Source organism: Xenopus tropicalis, chromosome 3, assembly GCF_000004195.4.
Source record: "Xenopus tropicalis strain Nigerian chromosome 3, UCB_Xtro_10.0, whole genome shotgun sequence".
NCBI lineage: Eukaryota > Metazoa > Chordata > Amphibia > Anura > Pipidae > Xenopus > Xenopus tropicalis.
The window spans coordinates 22,385,023-22,407,328 of record NC_030679.2 but is presented as its reverse complement, the minus strand read 5'-3'; the positions used below and the strand labels follow the sequence as shown (position 1 = coordinate 22,407,328).

The 22,306-nt window shown below is 41.2% G+C and overlaps 1 protein-coding gene across 2 annotated transcripts in view; it reads left to right on the top strand.

Moving 5' to 3' along the window:
• Positions 1 to 3,138: 3,138 nt before the first annotated feature.
• rnf130 (ring finger protein 130) overlaps positions 3,139 to 22,306 on the top strand; it is a 134,853-nt gene continuing 115,685 nt past the window's right edge. Inside the window, exon 1 of one of the 2 annotated variants that reach the window (XM_012958428.3) lies at positions 3,139 to 4,211. In XM_012958428.3, the coding sequence (XP_012813882.1) occupies positions 3,965 to 4,211 (247 nt within the window). In that variant the 5' untranslated portion in view covers positions 3,139 to 3,964. 2 annotated transcript variants of the gene reach the window in all.

The following is a 22,306-nucleotide window of genomic DNA, read 5'->3' as shown; positions in this document are numbered from 1 at the left end:
ATGATATAAATAATCTGTTAGTTAAAGTGATACTGACAGCCAATTACATTTTTATTTTACACCTGCTGTTGTGTTTTAATTTGTATCAGCTTTAAATTCCTTATAAACTAAATCTGCAAAGTTTTTTCACTTCATAATTATGGTAGCACAAATTACAGACCCACGGAGCAGCCATGTTTGTTCCCCTCTTCCAGGTTTTAATTGAAATGCCTCCCAAGTGAATAAATATGCCCAGTCACAAACCTGCAACGCCCCTTCTGCTTTCTGCCGGTGTGTGACAGGCTCAGCTCCGTTGTCTGTGTGTAATGGTGGGGGGGGGGGGGGGGGCAGAGAGCTTAGAAGCAGGCAGGCTATTTAAATTCTTTGTGCGAAAAGTAGAGGGGGGGGCAGCCCTTTGAAGTAGGCAGGCAACGGAAAGATCAAGCCTGCCTGCTATTTAGTCCACAATGCCTTGCGATGCTATGGGAGGGAGGGAAGGGGAACTCTTTGAAGCAAACGGCAAGCTGAATCCTCCCAGTTTATGACGTAGTCCTTTTGACAGATTGAGAAGCTACAGTCGGGTTGCCAGACAGTCGGGTTCAGGATCTTCAGTAGGATTTATGTAGAGAAACAGGACTTTTAGGAAAAAACAGTCAACATGACCTATAGGTAGGTTTGGAAGTAGGTTCATATTTTTAAAATAAATTTTTTGGTGTCAGAATCACTTTAAGTATTCATTCTGGAGGTAGAGTTTTCCTTTAATACAAAACAGATAACTTTTATACTCTGCTAATAAAATGTCAGTATTTCCCTCAGAATGTTCCTAAGTAGGGTAACAATAACACAGAACAGTGTAAGACGCAGAAAAGAGGGAAAACAATGAGCTGGCTGCTGCTGTTCAACCTCCTTTATTTCTTTGTGAGGAAGGGCTGCTGGGGGCTGCCAGGACAAAGAAAGGGAGGGAGGTGATCAACTTTGAAATGCTTTGCTCTGCCCTCTCCAATCTCCCTACAGTGCACTGTTCCCAATTCTAAAGATAAGAAATTGCTGGGTATTTAAACAGCAGGTGACGCTGAATTAAAGCAAAACAGACTACAAAGAGCTTTATCCCCAGGTGTCATAACATTTCCCACACTGCTCACTGCTCACTTGGGTAGCCTTTTATGACTGCCATATTTAATTATTTATAGATTAACAAAATTGATTGGCTGAATGCTTAGAGGATTACCATTTTTTTTTAGACAGGCTATTAACCCATTGAGAGCTGGTAAGTACCCATCTATACCTGAGACCATATAATACTGGGCATAAGAAGGTTGAACTTTCTGAAATTTCTGTTGGGGTTATGTTACATATGGTTTAGCCCTTACATGGAACAATCACGTGCGTCATGATTGTGGAAAGTCATACAATGGTTATCACGAGGATGTATTATTGTGTATTGAAATACTGCACTATGGGTGTCCATTTTTCTTGCTCTCTTCCTTGGAGCCTGAGGCGCTGAAGAATTTATGTGGAAATGCTTAGGGGATCCAACAGGTCTGGACTGGGAATTCAAAATAGGCCCTGGCATTTCAAGTACATGGAGGCCCAAACAGCCCCCCAGAGGCCAATAAATAGTGAGTGTAGGGTTCCCACCTTTCTTCTGCTTTAATACCGGCGTTTGGGATAGGGGAAGGGCAGTGATGTCACTTGGGGCAGGGAAATTGCTGGGGGGGGGCAGGGACATGGGCGGGGCAGATGCGGATATCTACTTAAAAGGGGAGTGATTGCCATGGAGAGGGTCAGAGAAGGGAGGGTGGGATCTGTAGAATGGCGTACATTTGTAATACTGGCCCTAACTGGAGATTTACTGGCAGGGTCTGACTGGGAGGTGAAAGGCCCACCGGGGCTCCCGCCCCCGAGGCCCTACATGTGCCCCTGCCGGCTGCGTCACCTAACCCCCCCCAGGGGCCCCCTTAACCCCCCACGCAGGGCCCCCCACCCAACGTCCTCCCTGAGCGCTCGAAAATTTAACGCATCAGGGAGGAGTGGTCGGGCAGGTGGAGCGCCGGTAAGGGTCGGGTCTGAGCCGCCGGGGCCCACTAGACCTGGGGCCCACCGGGAAAAATCCCGGTGTCCCAGTCCGACCCTGTTTGCTGGTGGGGCCGGTCAAACCCTGGCTAGGTGGCAGCTCTGACAGAGCATCTTACAGCAGCCCCTCAGGCATTTAGTCTGGGACTGGGATCCAGTAACCTTAAATGTGTGCCTATATTTAAAGATGATGCAGGATGTTGATCATTAGAAGGGTAGTTCACCTTCAAATTGACTTTAAGTTGGATGCATACAATGATATTCTGAAACAATTTGCAGTTGGTCTAAATTTTTTTTTTTTTTTGTTGGTAATTTAGCTTTCTGTGCAGCAGCTTTCCAGTTTGGCATTTCCGCAGCTATCTGGTTGCTAGGGTCTTATTTACCCTAGCAACCAGGCAGTGCTTTGAATGAGATTCTAGAATATGAAAAGACTAGGGACCGAACAGGAACATAAAGTAACAATAAAATTGTAGCCTCAAAGAGCAATAGTATTTGACTGGTGGGGTTAGTGACCCCCCATTTGAAGTCTGGAATTTCTTTATTTTGTTTAATTTGCTACTATACCCTCGTTTTGGAGCTGGAAATAAAATACTGACACAAAGGAGCTGGTGATAAAAATAACTGTTTTACATAAATAGAAAATAACATTGGGTTAATAATTCCTCAATAACTTGAGATTTTTATTTAGATCTTTATTTAGGTCTTGTTAAGAGATAAAGAGAGCAGCAGTGCTGCATCTTAGGTCAATTTCACATTGTTCCAGTTCATTCCCCCCTCCATTCGCAGCTCTGTTAAAGAAAGAACTTAAGTCTTCACAATTTTTTTTAAAAATAGTCTCCAATACATGTAAGTAATGGGCAAATCTCAGCAAGGAGGGTGCATAATAAGACGTGAAGTTTTGTTTTAAACAGTTTATCTACATTTTGCAGCAATGTGACTGGTGCTTTTAAGTCTGCCTTGATAATTCATAAAGGTCCTTGCCCAAGGCGCATGCGCGATTTCCCTTGCCAGCAGGGGGCGCTGCATCTATGAATGAGCGCAGAAACAGTGTCACGTGGTGTGGGCGGAGCCTTGGCGTTCCTTCCTCCGCCTGCCACAGGACTGACACTTCAGTTTGCTTACGCCGGCGGTGGAATCGCAGCTGGAACGAGTGAGTTGCAGTTTCTCTTCGCGATTTCTATTTCTGTTCCGGGGCTTGATTTTCCTGTGTGAGGGGTTAACAAAAAAAGTATTGCGACTCGGAGAAAGGATCTGCGACAGCTTCAGCTCTGCCCGTACAGTGTATAGCGCCCCAGGTTGTGGGGGTCTCTCAGCTCTTCGGGTCACCTTGCGCCCCCCTGATGCCCGGGATACACTTGTGAGTTGCACAATGTGACCCCCCAACGCTTCCTATTCTCCCCGCAGACCCTTTAGACAATGCGGTTTGCCAGACACCTACAAAGAGCCCTGCTGCAAAGGGAGAGCAGCAACAATCCTTTATGGCAAGAAACCTTCCCTTCATAAATAAAAGCAGGAACAGCCGGAGATTAGGAGGCTTGCTGCTGTCATTCTGGGGATTCTTCATGTACACCCTCTATGTGTTGTGAACCCTGTTCTACCGGAATGACTATGGGGGGGCTTTGAAGAATAGTGAAGAACATCACATTTCCTTTTTTTTCGCATTTTTTTACACTATGTGCCAATATATTCATATTTTTTCCTGTTTTTTTGTTCCTATTTTTTTAAACCAGCTGCTCTAAAATAATTTGCAATAATTCTTTTAAGGAAAGGATATACGGAGGAATGTCATAGGAATATATTGGAGCCTGCCAGAAATAAAGGGAAATTCCTCAGCATTGCACTTTTATTGTTCTTATTAATGTTTTTGGAGACCAAAGGATTGTTTTCTTAGTACAAACAGACTGGTTTGAAGATGATTCCCAGGCGCTCACTGCAGTATCTGAACTGTTTGCCTATACTAGTCCTTTTCCCCTGTTCTATGGTTCAAAGTGGGTCAGATACAGCCAACATGGAAAATTACAGTGCGCTGGTAAATGTGACCATTCAAGACCCAAGTAGCAATCCAGTACTTCTGAGAATCGACGGAGGGCGCTACGGACTGGACTCCCCCAAAACGGAAGCCAAAGGGCTTCTCCTGACACCGGTACACATCCATGGAGGTACAGAAATTCTACTTTTCATTCCCTGTAGGGATGGGTTTAGTTTTGGCTCATCTCTAATTAGCTTGGGTTTAGTGTGTGTTAGGAGATTTCTATTTGTACATTTGTCTTAACATGTTTTGTGTTTCTGACTGATCATAAGAAATCCGATGTATGTATGTTTCCCATTGTTTTGTTTCTTGTGCTGTTCTATTGAGTGCTACAAACATCTTTTCAGAAAACTGCTTTTGAGACGCATTTGTAAAACGAAGCCTAGGATTGTTAACAATTTTCCAAGCTTTCTTATAGATCTAGTACAATTATTAACCTTAAGTCCTATCTATCAAATATTATAAGGCTTATTGCTCCATTCAATCGCCATACCCCCAACCCTTGTCTATGTTGTTTCAGTGCAGCTTCACAGTCTCGTTTTGCTTCCCTCATTTATTTTGGCAGCTGTACAGACACATTCCCACTCTGCCCGTTAGCTGAGTTCTAGTGCAGACTCGCCCCGTACTTCACGTCTTGCTCAATATATTCAGAAGAGAAGAATAGGTCTTCTGATCTGTAGGAGGTGAAGGACTTTTACTTATACATATATTGAGATTTTGTCAGTAATACTGTCTGAGGCCACAAGCCGTATTTCCCCTCCCATGCCCAGATTTATTCAGACTTTTAGTTCAGTTTACCCCCTTTCAGTAAATGCCCTGCCCTTTTGTCCAATTGTTTGACACCAGATAATCTTCTAAGCCTTCTCTGTTTTCCTTATCTCCCAAAATGTTTACTTTTCTGGATGAATTTTTATTGTTTGCCTGTTGTAGGTAGAATTCAGAACTGACTATACAGCAGTTCATACAGGTGAGAGCAACTGCAATAACTGGAGGTCATGGCAAGTAGTGACAGCTTTCATATTTCAAGTTTAAGTGGGAGGATTGCATTCTCCATTGTGCTTTGCTTCCTGCGCACCTTGTATAAATGTCTTTTAGCAGTTATTTTCCTACAGGTCAGTTTTTGCTTCAGATTAGCCAGTATGAGCCAGCCCTTACATGGTCTCATCAGACTTGAAACCTCTAGATCCTATTAGTGCTGCAAACCTCAGTCTCATTGATCCATGTAATGGTGAACATTTTGGAGCCAGGCTGACAGACAGAGAGTTCACCTTCTAACCCTGTGTTGCTGCTCCTATTTTGGGCACCTTGGGTGCAGCCTGTGGCACATTGCTCAGCTTATATTTACATGCCATTCCACCATGGGAGAGTGAGTGTATGCCTTTATGAAAACCTAGTGCATTAAATGTGTACATGTCATTCTTCTTCTTTTGCACTTGGTTTAACCCACAGAACTTAGAATCTTTGATTTGTGCATGGCTGTTCATATGTCAACCAGCCATTTTTCATTACTCCAATTTAGTAGTTTTAAGGGTTGTACGCACGTAATTGACATGTGTATAGTGCATCTAAGCACATGACTAGTTGGTTCCATTTCATACTTCCTGGTTGTGCCCATGAATGTTCTCATGTAGCACAGCTACATTTCATTGCCTTTTGTTTTTTTCAAAGACAGCACGCTCTGCTTTTGTGCTATTCAGAATACAATAGAACTGACAGCTGAAATGCACAATAAATATGTTTTAAAGTGTTTAGCATGCATTTCATATGGCATGCCTTCAGACGCACGTGTTAATAGCCCTAAGTAGCGGTTACACAGATGTCATATAGACAAAAAGTTGATAGACATATTATTTTTAAAACCTAAATTGCTCCTGTTTCTATTCACAGTTTCAAAGGGTTTGAAAATGATCAGATTTGTAGAACAAGTTGCTACATGTCTGCAGCTTGAGAGTGAAGAGATGGGATGCATCTGTCATTAACTTTGAGAAACAGTAACACCAAAAACATGAAAGTGTTTTGAAATCATTATAATCTAATGTAATGTTGCCTTGCACTGGTACAACTGGTGTGTTTGCTTCAGAAACCCTACTATAGATTATATAAATAATGCAGCTGTGTAGCCGTGGGGGTAGCTATTCAATTAAAATAAGGCTATAGGTCCCCATACACGTTAAGATTCACTCGCTTGGCGAGATCTTCACCCGAAGATATCGGGTGGGCGATATCGGGGGAACGTGTAGGCTAATTCGATCTTTGGCCCTGGGGCCAAAGGATTGAATTATATTGGCGACAATTGGGACCGTCTGTTCGGGGACTGCATCAACGAGCCAATGCGGTCCCCAATCCGACTGAATTTTTTAACCTGCCCGATCGATATCTGCCCAATTTCAGGCCTGATATCTGTCGGGCAGGCACCTCGTTTCTGCCCCTACACGGGCCATTAAGCTGCCGAATCGGTCCAAGGGACCGATATCGGCAGCTACAATCGTCCCGTGTATGGGGACCTTAAGGCTAATGCCCCACGGAGCGAGTTAGTTGCCACAATAGATCTCTGTTACTGTGGAAGACTAACTCCAAATGCCTTTCCCCTGGCAACAGAAGTTTCTTCCTGCAGGCAACTCATGCAACTTTGGAAAGCCATAGTGGTGTGTTGGCCTTTCTACCGCTGACTTCTGTTGTTGCTGGTGGAAAGGCAATTTGGAACAGTTAGTCGCCTGTGTCACAGGCAACTAATTCGCTCCATGAGACATTAGCCTATGTTATGCCTATGTAGGTTACGTAGCAGATAAAAGAGAAGCCCTGTAAACTACTTTCTGTGTTTTGCAGAGCTTATCTTTTATGGCTGTGTAACCTGTGCCTTTTCTCCTTTGGGCTACAGCCACAAGTGGGCAACTCTCGAGCAGTTCCAAGCTGAAATCTACTGTGCCTGCTCCTGGGCCAATGCAGTGGTTCCATGTACAGGCACATAAAGAAGCTTTTAGGAATGTAGGGGCAGATTCTCTGTCTCCCTTTATCTGCAGGCTGAGAATTGCCCATGTGTGGCAATAGCCTTTTTCCAGCTTGAACGGCTGCCTCTATGGCTACACAACTATAGTAGTTTATCTGAAGCAAACAGTACGTAATATTTGAATTACTTAAAAACACTTTCATTTTTTAGTGTTAATGTTCCTTTAAGTAGGGCTACAAATTGGCAGAAAATGTGTGGAAGTTAATTTCAAGAGTTAGGTCAGTAAGTGGAGAAAAAGCACAAAGCCTTCACTTTATTTCCAATATTCTCCAGTTTCCAGGGTGTAGCACAAAAAGTACACACAGAGTATTAGGGTATTTGACCTAAAAGCACCCCTTTAGAATGCAAAGGAATGCTTGATATGAAAATAATTGGTATTTCCACTGAAGCATTGAAAATGCTGGGGAAAGAGCTTTTCCAACTAGACATCTTGTTTAGGGACTTTAGTCTTTATAGTGAGGACAGAGGGTGACAGCATGGGGCTCAGAACTGTGTTCAGCCCTCCAACCCCTAGTAGTGTTTATCACCATGTAGCAGGCAAGACAACAGTTCATATGTATAGAGGTCTTGTACATTCAACTGCAGTAAGACTGAGGTAGAATCCTTAGTGTTATTTCTTCAGAAATCTCTGTTAAAGTTCAGATGCATTTACCTCCTGGGGCCTCCGCTGCAGTTAATCAGCCTCCCACAGAGAACTTATAATGGTTCATACCCCAGGTGCCAGTCTCAGTACGCTTACTGGGGCAACAGCAGAACTCTTTCATAGTGCTTGGTCTGTGAGATATTCTCAATAAGGGATTTAGTTGAATAGACCTGATGTGTTTATGGTTTTCATCCAGTTTGCTTGCTCTTCACATATTATAAAGCTTTCTGCTGCATCCTGACCTTAACATTTACATCCAACTATTTTATTCACAAGATTAGTCACAATCTCAATGTTACACTTGATTTTCAAAATCAGAATGATGGGTTCTTCTCCTTTCCCATTTCTTTACCCTACTGACTGAGCTAGAAGTGTGGCACCTTTAAAGGAGAAGGAAAGGTAAAAACTAAGTAAGCTTTATCAGAAAGGTCTATGTAAATACAGCCATAAGCACTTACAGAAATGCTGCACTGAGTCCTCTTTCAAAAGATACAGGATTTCTTGTCTGTTTGTTTTTCTGTGCCAGAGACACACATCTCTCTCCCCTCTCCTACTTCCCCCCCCTCCCCCTATGAATGGGCATCTAAGCCAATCAGCAGGAAGCTTCCTCATAGGTTTACAAACTGAGCATGTACACAGGTCTTTGGTGCAGGAGTGATGCATTATGGGAACTTTCTTTACAGAGCTTAGCGTTTTTTTTTTTCTATGAGGCTTCTGATCATCTGAATGGGAGAAATATGGGGGAGACTTAAGGGCACTATTGAAAGAACTGTAGGTATGCCTGCAGCTTGAAATTAACTCTTTATTAGCCTTTCCTTCTCCTTTAAAGCTGTCAAACTTTTTCTTATTTAAGAAGGCCTGCTATGGGAAAAATACCTCAAATACAGAGGGTTTTTTTTCCTCCGAAACCTTACATTGATTCCTTAACTAACATGGGGTTTCCTTTATCTTTGCTTCCTGAATGGCTTGAGCGAAATCTGCCCCTACGTGCTGCATGTTATATCGCTATATTTATACTCACTTATTTAGTCTATCCGTTGGACACATTGTGGCATTGTACAGTTGAGGTGTTTTTCCAACGCTGTATCTCGCCAGTGTTGCTAACCCGTAAGCCGATGTTTGAGATTTTATTTTTATAGGCCTGTCTGTGTGTGTTTAATAAAGTGGAACATACAAGGGTTGGAAACCTTGTTTCAGTTCATGTGTTATACATTGTATCAATTTAAGAAGGAACACAACATCTCAGGGGACTTCCTGTCAAACACTTTAATCCTGTGGCTTTCACAACTTGTTTGTGTGGGTAGCAGGGGAAAGAGAAACTTTTTATTTTCAGCTTCATTACTTTTTATGATTTGCACCATCTTTGTGTCGGAACAGATTGTTTGTTTTTCTCAGTATGTGTTTGTATATTTTTCCTCTCTACAATAGACAAGAAGATGCAAGAAGTTTGTATGTTCTCCCTGTGTCTGTAGGTTTTTCATTGGGTTCTCTGGTTTTTCTCCCACACTCCAAAAAACATACAGGCAAGTGGCTCCTGATAAAACTGACCATAGTGTGTGATTGTGATAGGGACCTTAGATTGTAAGCTGTACTGGAACAGAGGCTGATGTGAATGATGTATAATCTCTGTAAAGCGATGTGGAACTGTGTCGGTGCTATATAACTATAGGAAATAAATAGATAAACAAGAGTCAAGATTAGGATGAGAATGTGAAATATTAGTGTAACCATTACTAATTGTGGGAAACCTATTTACATGGCATGTTTCTCAATGCTAAGATTATCACAAGTTATAAGTACCTACCTTTCTATTGGGCATTTTTGATGCAACAGGTCAGTCATTCTTCATTCCTCATGCTCAGGGAAGGCAGTTTTCTAAAATAATGATGTTGTGCTCTGAAATGTCATAGACCAGTGCTGTCCAACTGGCGGCCCGCGACCCCCCTCTGTGTGGCCGCCCACCTGTCTGACTGCTTTGATGGTTTACCCTTGTATAAGCTTTAAATGATATCAGTACTGAGATGAACTACCCCCCTGCATGGTTCTCACCTCAGATTCAGGTTGTAATCCCCTGTATTGTTTAAACATGTAATCCCCTGTACTGTTCACACCTTTTAATCCCTGCATTGTTTACCCCCTGCAGTGTTCACACCTCAGACTCAGGCTGTAATCACCCACATTGTTCAACTGTTCACACCTCAGGCCTGTGTGTAGGCAGCATAGGATAGGCAGAGTATGGCACTTAGGCAGCATGGGGCAGGGAAGGTATGGCACAAACAGGCAGCATAGGACAGGGAGGGTATTGAACACACAGGCAGGGTAGGGCAGAGTATGGCACACACAGGCAGGGTAGGGCAGAGTATGGCACACACAGGCAGGGTAGGGCAGAGTATGGCACACACAGGCAGGGTAGGGCAGGCAGAGTATGGCACACACAGGCAGGGTAGGGCAGAGTATGGCACACACGGGCAGCATATGGCAGGTAGAGTATGGCACACAGGCAGGGTAGGGCAGAGTATGGCACACACAGGCAGCATATGGCAGGCAGAGTATGGCACACACAGGCAGGGTAGGGCAGAGTATGGCACACACAGGCAGCATATGGCAGACACAGGCATCATAGGGCAGGCAGAGTATGGCACACACAGGCAGCATATGGCAGACGCAGGCATCATGGGGCAGGCAGAGTATGGCACACACAGGTAGCGTAGGGCAGGCAGAGTGCTACCCTATGCTGCCTGTGGGAGGTGAACCTGGCAGGGGTTTGTTCTGGGAGTTTGTTAGCAGTTGGAAATAGCCAGTAAATGGTCCCTAAGGTGTGTAATTATGCACTGGGGGTTGCTGTGCTATCCACAGGGGAAGAGTCATATGGATTTTAGGGTGTGTCTTAATATGACATAATATAATTCTTTCACATATGAATGATGGTTGATATCCCTGCAGTGAGGACCAAGCATTTGGGTTTTTGCTGCACTACCACCATTGTGATAAAATGGGTGTGGTTTGAAGTGGGTGTGGTTTAAAAGGGGGGAGTGGCTTCCATTAGCGGCCCTCCACCATGTATGCGCGAGAAATTCCGGCCCTCGGCACTGCAGAAGTTGGACAGCACTGTCATAGACCACTTTATAACTGCTTTAGGCTTATGGACATAACTACTGTCGACACATGCTGTAAAGTGTAGATTAAAGGAAACGTTTACCATCCCTGTCATAAGGCCAAGATGGCATCCTTCAACCATACTGTCAGTTTTGTCTTGTTTCTTTTTACTGTGTTACAAATGTACATGAAAGAGTTTGTACAACTTTACTAATGTGTGTGGTTTGGAAAAGGCTTGGGGTAGAATGGAAAGTGGCTAAATTTAGGAAAATATCTTTAACTGTTAAGATAACAGGTAAATTAACTCCTTAAAATGTGTAGCTTGTAAAGAGAAAGAATACCCTTTGCTCAACCTTAGTTAAATGAATAAGGCTTCTACTTATCTCCATGCTAGCTCCAAGAAGTAACATAAACCCCAGATATTTATGGCAGTAGTAAAAACTATATATTCAGCACTAACCCTAACCCAAACCCTTAACTGAGCTGAACAAAGGGGGTATATTGTCCCTTTAATGACAAGAAATCATGTAAATGGGGTACACATGCCTAATTTTCAAGTATTGCAATATAGTATATTTTGATATACATAGTAACATAGTAACATAGTAACATAGTAAGTTGGGTTGAAAAAAGACATACGTCCATCACGTTCAACCATAATGCCTATATATAACCTGCCTAACTACTAGTTGATCCAGAGGAAGGCAAAAAATCCCATTTGAAGCCTCTCTAATTTGCAGCAGAGGGGAAAAAATTCCTTCCTGACTCCAAGATGGCAATCGGACCAGTCCCTGGATCAACTTGTACTAAGAGCTATCTCCCATAACCCTGTATTCCCTCACTTGTACTGAGAGCTATCTCCCATAACCCTGTATTCCCTCACTTGTACTGAGAGCTATCTCCCATAACCCTGTATTCCCTCACTTGTACTGAGAGCTATCTCCCCTACCCCTGTATTCCCTCACTTGTACTGAGAGCTATCTCCCATACCCCTGTATTCCCTCACTTGTACTGAGAGCTATCTCCCATAACCCTGTATTCCCTCACTTGCTAAGAATCCATCCAGCCCCTTCTTAAAGTTATATAATGTATCAGCCAGCACGACTGATTCGGGGAGGGAATTCCACAACTTCACAGCTCTCACAGTAAAAAATCCTTTCCGAATATTTAAACGGAACCTCCCTTCTTCTAAACGAAGTGGGTGCCCTCGTGTCCGTTGGAAGGACCTACTGGTAAATAAAACATAGAAAGGTTATTATATGATCCCCTTATATATTTATACATAGTTATCATGTCACCTCTTAAGCGCCTCTTCTCCAGTGTAAACAGACCCAACTTGGCCAGTCTTTCTTCATAACTGAGACTTTCCATACCCTTTACCAACTTAGTTGCCTTTCTCTGGACCCTCTCTAACTCAATAATGTCCCGTTTGAGCACTGGAGACCAGAACTGGACAGCATATTCTAGATGGGGCCTTACCAGTGCTCTGTAAAGGGGAAGAATAACCCCCTCCTCCTGTGAATCTGTGCCCCTTTTAATACAGCTCAAAACCCTGTTTTCCCTTGCAGCTGCTGCCTGGCATTGCTTGCTACAGCCAAGTTTATTATCTACAAGGACTCCATTATGGATTTGCCTAGTGCAGTCCCATTAAGGGTATAAGTATAAATAAAATTATTCTGAAATAAAGTTCTGCGGTATAATTGTTTTTTTGTGCTTTGTAGTTTTTAATTACAAGAGGTATGTATTTATTTATATAGCACCACAAGGGTATACAGAGCTCTTCAAGGGGTTTAGTTATAATAGATAAGGCAAAGAAAATAAATAAATGTATCTAACCTAGGGTTAAGGACAGAAACAAATAGGTGTGGTAAACTAGTTCATAGGTTAAGGGTTTGTTTACTTTTAGTATGTTAGGGCTGTGACACATGGGGAGATTAGTTGACGCGCTACAAATCTCCGTTTTTGCAGACAACTAATCTCCCTGATATGCCATCCCACGGCTAGAATGTAAATCGCCGATGGGATGGCATACGCGGTGCTGCAATTTGCGACTTCAGCAAATCTCCCCATGTGTCACAGCCCTTATGAATGGCCAGTTCTAAGCAACTTTTCAATTGGTTTTCATTATTTATTTATTTTTTATAATTTTATGATCACTGACCCCAGCAGACAAAAATTATTACTAAACTATTATTCTCTGAGGCTTAAATTACTTTGTTATTGTTACTTTTTATTGATTATCTTTCTATTCGGGTCCTCTCCTATTCATATTTCAGTGTCTCTTCATGGTTGATAAGGTAATTTGGACCCTAGCAACCAAATAACTGCATCAAACTTCAAACTGGAGAGCTGCAGAACAAAAAGTAAAATAACTAAAAACTTAAAATAGTACTCTCTACACCAGTGATCCCCAACCAGTGGCTCATGAGCAACATGTTGCTCCCCAACCCCTTGGATGTTGCTCTCAGTGCCCCCAAATCAGGGAGTTATTTTTTAATTCCTGACTTGGTGGCAAGTTTTGGTTGGATAAAAACAAGATTTACTATCAAATTAAGCCTCCTATAAGCTGATAGTGTGCATAGAGTCTGTCTAATAGCCATCTATAGCCCTTTTTTTGCATCTCCATCAACTTTTATGGTGCTTGTGTTGCTCCAAGTCTTTTTACATTTGATTGTGGCTCACGTGTAAGAAAGGTTGGGGATCCCTGCTCTACACCATGCCAAAGGTGAACAACCCCTTTAAAGGAAAAGTCACACTAAAAAATTTTAAGTAAAAAATCTATTCTGCCCTGCCCCAATAATTGCCCTATCCTGCAAACCATTTATTATTTTGAATGCTTTAGTACAAAATACCTGTTAAAAGTTGGCGTCCGGTCATTTGAAGAAAGGCGATACGGCGATGCAGGTAAAGTATCAAGGGAAGCAGCCACTATGCAGCGATCGATTGATCGAACCTAGCCTTCCTTTCTTCAAGTGACCGGAAGCCAACTTTTACCAGGTATTTTGTACTAAAGCATTCAAAATAATAAATGGTTTGCAGGATAGGGCAATTATTGGGGCAGGGTAGAATAGATTTTTTACTTAAAAATTTTTAGTGTTACTTTTCCTTTAAGGATTTGTTACTTCAGAGGAAGACTAGCCCTAATGCCTATGGTAATATATGGTTCTGTAGTTCAGCAAGAGTTAGATGGATCTGTTACATATTTGCTATGAGGTGAGAGTACTTTAGATGGCCTGTATTTCCATGTGCTGTGATCAGACCAGAGGTATGAGGGGAATGTTACCCCGTGACACTTGCTGGATGATGAGCACTCACTAATACATTAATGGTCTTACAGGATCTTCGTTCACAATATCTGGGACCATCCTTAATCTGTCTTAATGGAAGAAGCAATAGTAATCTGAATCAGTAGAAAATAGCCTTGTTTGTGGGCAACATTACATCAGTGTTAAAGCTGAAAGCCACAATTGTATAGGGAAACAGCAATGCAAGTTTAGTTTCCTGAGTTATTCCAGACCACGGAATAAACATACAGTTGGTCCTAGTGTGCTTCAGAGTGGCGCTCCCATATATACATGCCTGGCTCTGTGCAATATACTACGGCCTTATATAGAAATTGTTGAGCTTTGTGTTTAGTCTGGAAAATCACAATGTAAAAAACACAGACTCAAAGCTACTATTCATTATAATTTCATATGTGGCAGTGCGGGGGAACGCCGAACATTTCATTTTCCCGGTTTCTCTTCTTTTTCTGGAAAATAGTCAGATCTCTCTGTTCTGATTTACAAATAGGTGTTTGTGTTGCTTGGCTTAGGCAGGTGAGCTAACACTTTGTAAATAAAATAAAGATCTACATGCATGCACAGGCAGTCTACACTTAGATATAAAAATACCAGAGATAGACAGTATCTAGAAGAATAAGTCTAAAACAACTGGACTTTTCTGAGTTTTTCTTGAAAACGTTTCACCACTCATCCGAGTGGCTTCTTTAGTTCAAATGACTGATAGTGAGATAGAGTGCAGTTTGAGGGCTGTGGTCCAGTAACTATGGGGTGGCACCGAACCAAAATGCACCTCTTTTTTTTTTTCCACAGGAAAAATAATCTTTCTGTGCTTATTTGCTTCTGTACAACATGGGAACATGATGTTTCTTTTCTGGGCAGCTGTAGAACAGCACTGTCAGTAGTGTGTCAGTGTTCACGTGTACAAATAGCGGAAGTACCCTTGTATGTCTTTTGGTACATTCTTAACCTTTTTAGTGCCACAGGACGTAGAATCTACGTCCTGGGTACTAAAGGACCAAAGTGCCACAGAACGTATATTCTACGTCCTGGGGCACTTCCGGGTTTGGGAGCGGAGAAGCGGCTTTTCAAGCCGCTTCTTCGCTCCCCGCTCGTTCCCCAGCCTCCAGACACAAGTCAGAGGTGGGGAACGAGTGGCCCCTGGGGCGCGATCGCCCAGGGGCCCCATAGGAAATGTCAGGACACGCTGTCTATGCGTGCCTGACATTTCCTGCTCTCCCTTCCCTCCCCCCTGGCCCCCCTTCTCATACTCACCGGATCGGCGTCGCAGAAAGAAGCTGCAGCGTCTCCTGGGTCCTTCCTCCCACCTTCACACGATGTCTGTGCCTGCTTGTCCCAGGTAAGTGTAAAAAAACACACATACACACACATAATACACTAATACACACTTATACTCACACTTACACACAAACACATACATTTTGGGTAGTTGTTGGGTTTCACACATTCAGAACAGTTACACTTACACATACTTACTTGCACACTCACTTGCACACTCACACACATGCACAAAAAACACATTTTACCATGTGTACACACTCACTTACACACTTATGTAATTTTGTATTTTTTTTTTTTTTTTTCTATCGCATCGTTTTTATTCTTGCCTGAAAAAAATGTTTTATTGCTTTTGCGGATAGCGTATTCGCTAACCGCACTGCGCAATACCTTTTGTGTATTATTTTGGTGTTTCTACTACATGTTCTGTGATTTTGGTGCATTTTTGGGTTTTTTACTGCATGTTTAGCCATTTTATAGCATTTTCAGTTATGCATAGTTGTTGTTCGCTTGACTTTGTCTGTAAAACTTATTTGCCCAAGCCAAAATACTCAAACTGTTATTCTGCCTGCAGATATTATTAGGCAAAAAAAAAAAATGATTTTAGTGATTTCTTTTTTATTTTTATCAATTTTAGGGCTTTTTACATTGTTCTTTGTTACTTGTCTTTGCACATGGACATTTTGTCTGCTGTATTTCAATTTGGCATCCTCTGTACCCCACATAGTTTGGTAAATCTATTCATATTGGGCATCAAACTGTTCAGTAGACCCCTGGCGTTCATAGTTAGAATGTTTTATGTTGATACGTTACTAAATGTGGGGGTACATAATGGGGTAAAATGCAAGCTTTGTGACAATTTTCAGAAATGTCATAAAAACCGTTCTGTTTAGCATAGCTTTGTAGTTTGGTAGTTTGCAGTAGAAAGATGTATTTACCCATTTTTGTTTTGTCAGAATGTGTACTTTCGGAAAATATATGGTTTTCTAGGGTCTCTGTACTGTTAGGGGATCTTATGCCGCATAATACACATACCGGGTGCAAAAACTGCATGAGCCGGAGCGTCTTATGTGAAAATTCATATGCACTATTTTTACTTGGGTGCCCCTGTACCCCACATAGTTTGGTAAATCTATGCATATAGGGCATCAAACTGTTCAGTAGGCCCCTGGCGTTCATATTTAGAATGTTTTATGTTGATACGGTACAAAATGTGGGGGTACATAATGGGGTAAAATGCAAGCTTTGTGACAATTTTCAGAAATGTCATAAAAACCGTTCTGTTTAGCATAGCTTTGAAGTTTGGTAGTTTGCAGTAGAAAGATGTATTTACCCATTTTTGTTTTGTCAGAATGTGTACTTTCGGAAAATATATGGTTTTCTAGGGTCTCTGTACTGTTAGGGGATCTTATGCCGCATAATACACATACCGGGTGCAAAAACTGCATGAGCCGGAGCGTCTTATGTGAAAATTCATATGCACTATTTTTACTTGGGTGCCCCTGTACCCCACATAGTTTGGTAAATCTATGCATATAGGGCATCAAACTGTTCAGTAGGCCCCTGGCGTTCATATTTAGAATGTTTTATGTTGATACGGTACAAAATGTGGGGGTACATAATGGGGTAAAATGCAAGCTTTGTGACAATTTTCAGAAATGTCATAAAAACCGTTCTGTTTAGCATAGCTTTGTAGTTTGGTAGTTTGCAGTAGAAAGATGTATTTACCCATTTTTGTTTTGTCAGAATGTGTACTTTCGGAAAATATATGGTTTTCTAGGGTCTCTGTACTGTTAGGGGATCTTATGCCGCATAATACACATACCTGGTGCAAAAACTGCATGAGCCGGAGCGTCTTATGTGAAAATTCATATGCACTATTTTTACTTGGGTGCCCCTGTACCCCACATAGTTTGGTAAATCTATGCATATAGGGCATCAAACTGTTCAGTAGGCCCCTGGCGTTCATATTTAGAATGTTTTATGTTGATACGGTACAAAATGTGGGGGTACATAATGGGGTAAAATGCAAGCTTTGTGACAATTTTCAGAAATGTCATAAAAACCGTTCTGTTTAGCATAGCTTTGAAGTTTGGTAGTTTGCAGTAGAAAGATGTATTTACTCATTTTTGTTTTGTCAGAATGTGTACTTTCGGAAAATATATGGTTTTCTAGGGTCTCTGTACTGTTAGGGGATCTTATGCCGTATAATACACATACCTGGTGCAAAAACTGCATGAGCCGGAGCGTCTTATGTGAAAATTCATATGCACTATTTTTACTTGGGTGCCCCTGTACCCCACATAGTTTGGTAAATCTATGCATATAGGGCATCAAACTGTTCAGTAGACCCATGGCGTTCATATTTAGAATGTTTTATGTTGATACGGTACAAAATGTGGGGATACATAATGGGGTAAAATGCAAGCTTTGTGACAATTTTCAGAAATGTCATAAAAACCGTTCTGTTTAGCATAGCTTTGTAGTTTGGTAGTTTGCAGTAGAAAGATGTATTTACCCATTTTTGTTTTGTCAGAATGTGTACTTTCGGAAAATATATGGTTTTCTAGGGTCTCTGTACTGTTAGGGGATCTTATGCCGCATAATACACATACCGGGTGCAAAAACTGCATGAGCCAGAGCGTCTTATGTGAAAATTCATATGCACTATTTTTACTTGGGTGCCCCTGTACCCCACATAGTTTGGTAAATCTATGCATATAGGGCATCAAACTGTTCAGTAGGCCCCTGGCGTTCATATTTAGAATGTTTTATGTTGATACGGTACAAAATGTGGGGGTACATAATGGGGTAAAATGCAAGCTTTGTGACAATTTTCAGAAATGTCATAAAAACCGTTCTGTTTAGCATAGCTTTGAAGTTTGGTAGTTTGCAGTAGAAAGATGTATTTACCCATTTTTGTTTTGTCAGAATGTGTACTTTCGGAAAATATATGGTTTTCTAGGGTCTCTGTACTGTTAGGGGATCTTATGCCGCATAATACACATACCGGGTGCAAAAACTGCATGAGCCGGAGCGTCTTATGTGAAAATTCATATGCACTATTTTTACTTGGGTGCCCCTGTACCCCACATAGTTTGGTAAATCTATGCATATAGGGCATCAAACTGTTCAGTAGGCCCCTGGCGTTCATATTTAGAATGTTTTATGTTGATACGGTACAAAATGTGGGGGTACATAATGGGGTAAAATGCAAGCTTTGTGACAATTTTCAGAAATGTCATAAAAACCGTTCTGTTTAGCATAGCTTTGTAGTTTGGTAGTTTGCAGTAGAAAGATGTATTTACCCATTTTTGTTTTGTCAGAATGTGTACTTTCGGAAAATATATGGTTTTCTAGGGTCTCTGTACTGTTAGGGGATCTTATGCCGCATAATACACATACCTGGTGCAAAAACTGCATGAGCCGGAGCGTCTTATGTGAAAATTCATATGCACTATTTTTACTTGGGTGCCCCTGTACCCCACATAGTTTGGTAAATCTATGCATATAGGGCATCAAACTGTTCAGTAGGCCCCTGGCGTTCATATTTAGAATGTTTTATGTTGATACGGTACAAAATGTGGGGGTACATAATGGGGTAAAATGCAAGCTTTGTGACAATTTTCAGAAATGTCATAAAAACCGTTCTGTTTAGCATAGCTTTGAAGTTTGGTAGTTTGCAGTAGAAAGATGTATTTACTCATTTTTGTTTTGTCAGAATGTGTACTTTCGGAAAATATATGGTTTTCTAGGGTCTCTGTACTGTTAGGGGATCTTATGCCGTATAATACACATACCTGGTGCAAAAACTGCATGAGCCGGAGCGTCTTATGTGAAAATTCATATGCACTATTTTTACTTGGGTGCCCCTGTACCCCACATAGTTTGGTAAATCTATGCATATAGGGCATCAAACTGTTCAGTAGACCCATGGCGTTCATATTTAGAATGTTTTATGTTGATACGGTACAAAATGTGGGGATACATAATGGGGTAAAATGCAAGCTTTGTGACAATTTTCAGAAATGTCATAAAAACCGTTCTGTTTAGCATAGCTTTGTAGTTTGGTAGTTTGCAGTAGAAAGATGTATTTACCCATTTTTGTTTTGTCAGAATGTGTACTTTCGGAAAATATATGGTTTTCTAGGGTCTCTGTACTGTTAGGGGATCTTATGCCGCATAATACACATACCGGGTGCAAAAACTGCATGAGCCAGAGCGTCTTATGTGAAAATTCATATGCACTATTTTTACTTGGGTGCCCCTGTACCCCACATAGTTTGGTAAATCTATGCATATAGGGCATCAAACTGTTCAGTAGACCCATGGCGTTCATATTTAGAATGTTTTATGTTGATACGGTACAAAATGTGGGGATACATAATGGGGTAAAATGCAAGCTTTGTGACAATTTTCAGAAATGTCATAAAAACCGTTCTGTTTAGCATAGCTTTGTAGTGTGGTAGTTTGCAGTAGAAAGATGTATTTACCCATTTTTGTTTTGTCAGAATGTGTACTTTCGGAAAATATATGGTTTTCTAGAGTCTCCTAACTGTTAGGGGGTCTTATGCCGCATAATGCACATGCCGGTAGCTTATATTGCAGTATATACACTTTGTATGCACTAACTTCCTTTTGGGGTCTCTAAATGCCAGATACATCAGTGATCCTATGCACAATGGGCATCAAACTGTTCAGTGGACCCTTAGCTTTCATATTTAGGGTGTGTTTTCTTGGTACCTAATGTTATGTGGGAGATAAGGTGCTTGAAAGTGGAAGATTTGATGTGATTTTCAGGTATTTCACCAAAACTAGCAATTTTGGGAAAGCACTGCGACTCTGTAGTTTGGAGTAGAAAGACATGGGTACCAATTTTGAATTCGCCCGAATGTGTACTTTCCAAAAATATATGGTTTTGGGGGGTCAATGTATTTTTTTGTGTTTTTACCCCACAGAAAATGCAGTAAACGTGTTGAATTTTCAGTAGCTAAAGAGACCTCTGGGGCAATCTCTATGCACTGACGTCCTTATGGGGTCTCTAAATGCCAGATACAGTGCTGATCCTATGCACAATGGGCATCAAACTGTTCAGCGGACCCTTGGCTTTCATATTTAGGGTGTGTTTTCTTGGTACCTAATGTTATGTGGGAGATAAGGTGCTTGAAAGTGGAAGATTTGATGTGATTTTCAGGTATTTCACCAAAACTAGCAATTTTGGGAAAGCACTGCGACTCTGTAGTTTGGAGTAGAAAGACATGGGTACCAATTTTGAATTCGCCTGAATGTGTACTTTCCAAAAATATATGGTTTTGGGGGGTCAATGTATTTTTTTGTGTTTTTACCCCACAGAAAATGCAGTACGTGTGTTGAATTTTCAGTAGCTAAAGAGATCTCCTGGGCAATTTGTATGCACTAACTTCCTTATGGGGTCTCTAAATGCCAGATACATTGGTGATCCTATGCACAATGGGCATCAAACTGTTCAGCGGACCCTTGGCTTTCATATTTAGCGTTTGTTCTTTTGGTACCTAATGTTATGTGGGAGATAAGGTGCTTGAAAGTGGAAGATTTGATGTGATTTTTAGGTATTTCATCAAAACTGGCAATTTTGGGAAAGCATTGCGACTCTGTAGTTTGGAGTAGAAAGACATGGGTACCAATTTTGAATTCGTCCGAATGTGTACTTTCCAAAAATATATGGTTTTGGGGGGTCAATGTATTTTTTTGTGTTTTTACCCCACAGAAAATGCAGTAAATGTATTGAATTTTCAGTAGCAAAAGAGATCTCCTGGGCAATTTGTATGTACTAACTTCCTTTTGGGGTTTCTAAATGCCAGATACATCGGTGATCCTATGCACAATGGGCATCAAACCGTTCAGTGGACCCCTGGCTTTCATATTTAGGGTGTGTTTTCTTGGTACCTAATGTTATGTGGGAGATAAGGTGCTTGAAAGTGGAAGATTTGAGGTGATTTTTTAGAATTTTCATAATTTTTTATAGAAAATGCTAAATTCAGTAAAGCATTGCTGTTTGGTACTTAGGAGTTGGAAGACATAGTTACCCATTTCGGATTCGTCAGAATGTGTAGTTTTCAAAAATGTATGGTTTCCTTGGGTAAACCTAATGTTCCAGGATTTTTGGCTTTGGAATGTAAAGTATGCCGTATTCTGCTGTAATGCTTTGAAAATTTAGTAATTTACTGCTGGGAGTTTTTGATCTATAGAAGTCAGAAATCTCAATAAAACTATACATATCAGGTATTGGCACGTTCGGGAGACATGAGGCTTTCCAAATCAGTTGAATTTTTGTCCATAAAATAAAATATGTTTCTGGTAGAAATCCTTATATCATGAAAAATAGCATTTTTTCTTTTTTTTTTTGTATTTCAAGCTCTAAATCTTGTTCCAGAAGTGGAAATACACAAAAACTCAGGTAGATTTGGAAAGCTCAGGTTCTCCTGAAAAAAACAATATATAGTTTGCCTACCTAAACTTAACCCTGCCCCCAGTAAAAGCCCCTACATTGAGAGAGCACAGAATGTTTACAAAACGTCTGGCACTGGGGGGAACTGAAATGACGAATTCGGCTGGCACTTAAAGGGTTAATCATTGAGCATTACTGAGAATTAAATGACATTTTCCAAACACTGAAAGCTCATATATATAGACACAGTTCTGTGGAAAATATGGAAAAACAAGTTTCTACAGGCAGCAGAACAAAGTGTGTTCAATGTGTCTGCGTTGTGAAGAAGATTTAGAGCAGATGGTAGGGTTTTTTCCTTTTGTACCATCACAAAGTCCCTGTTTGCTATCAAAAGGAAATCTAAGCATTTATTTCTCTATTCCCCGCCCGGAACTGTAATCTTCTTATTTGTGTGTAATGAAGCCTATGGGAG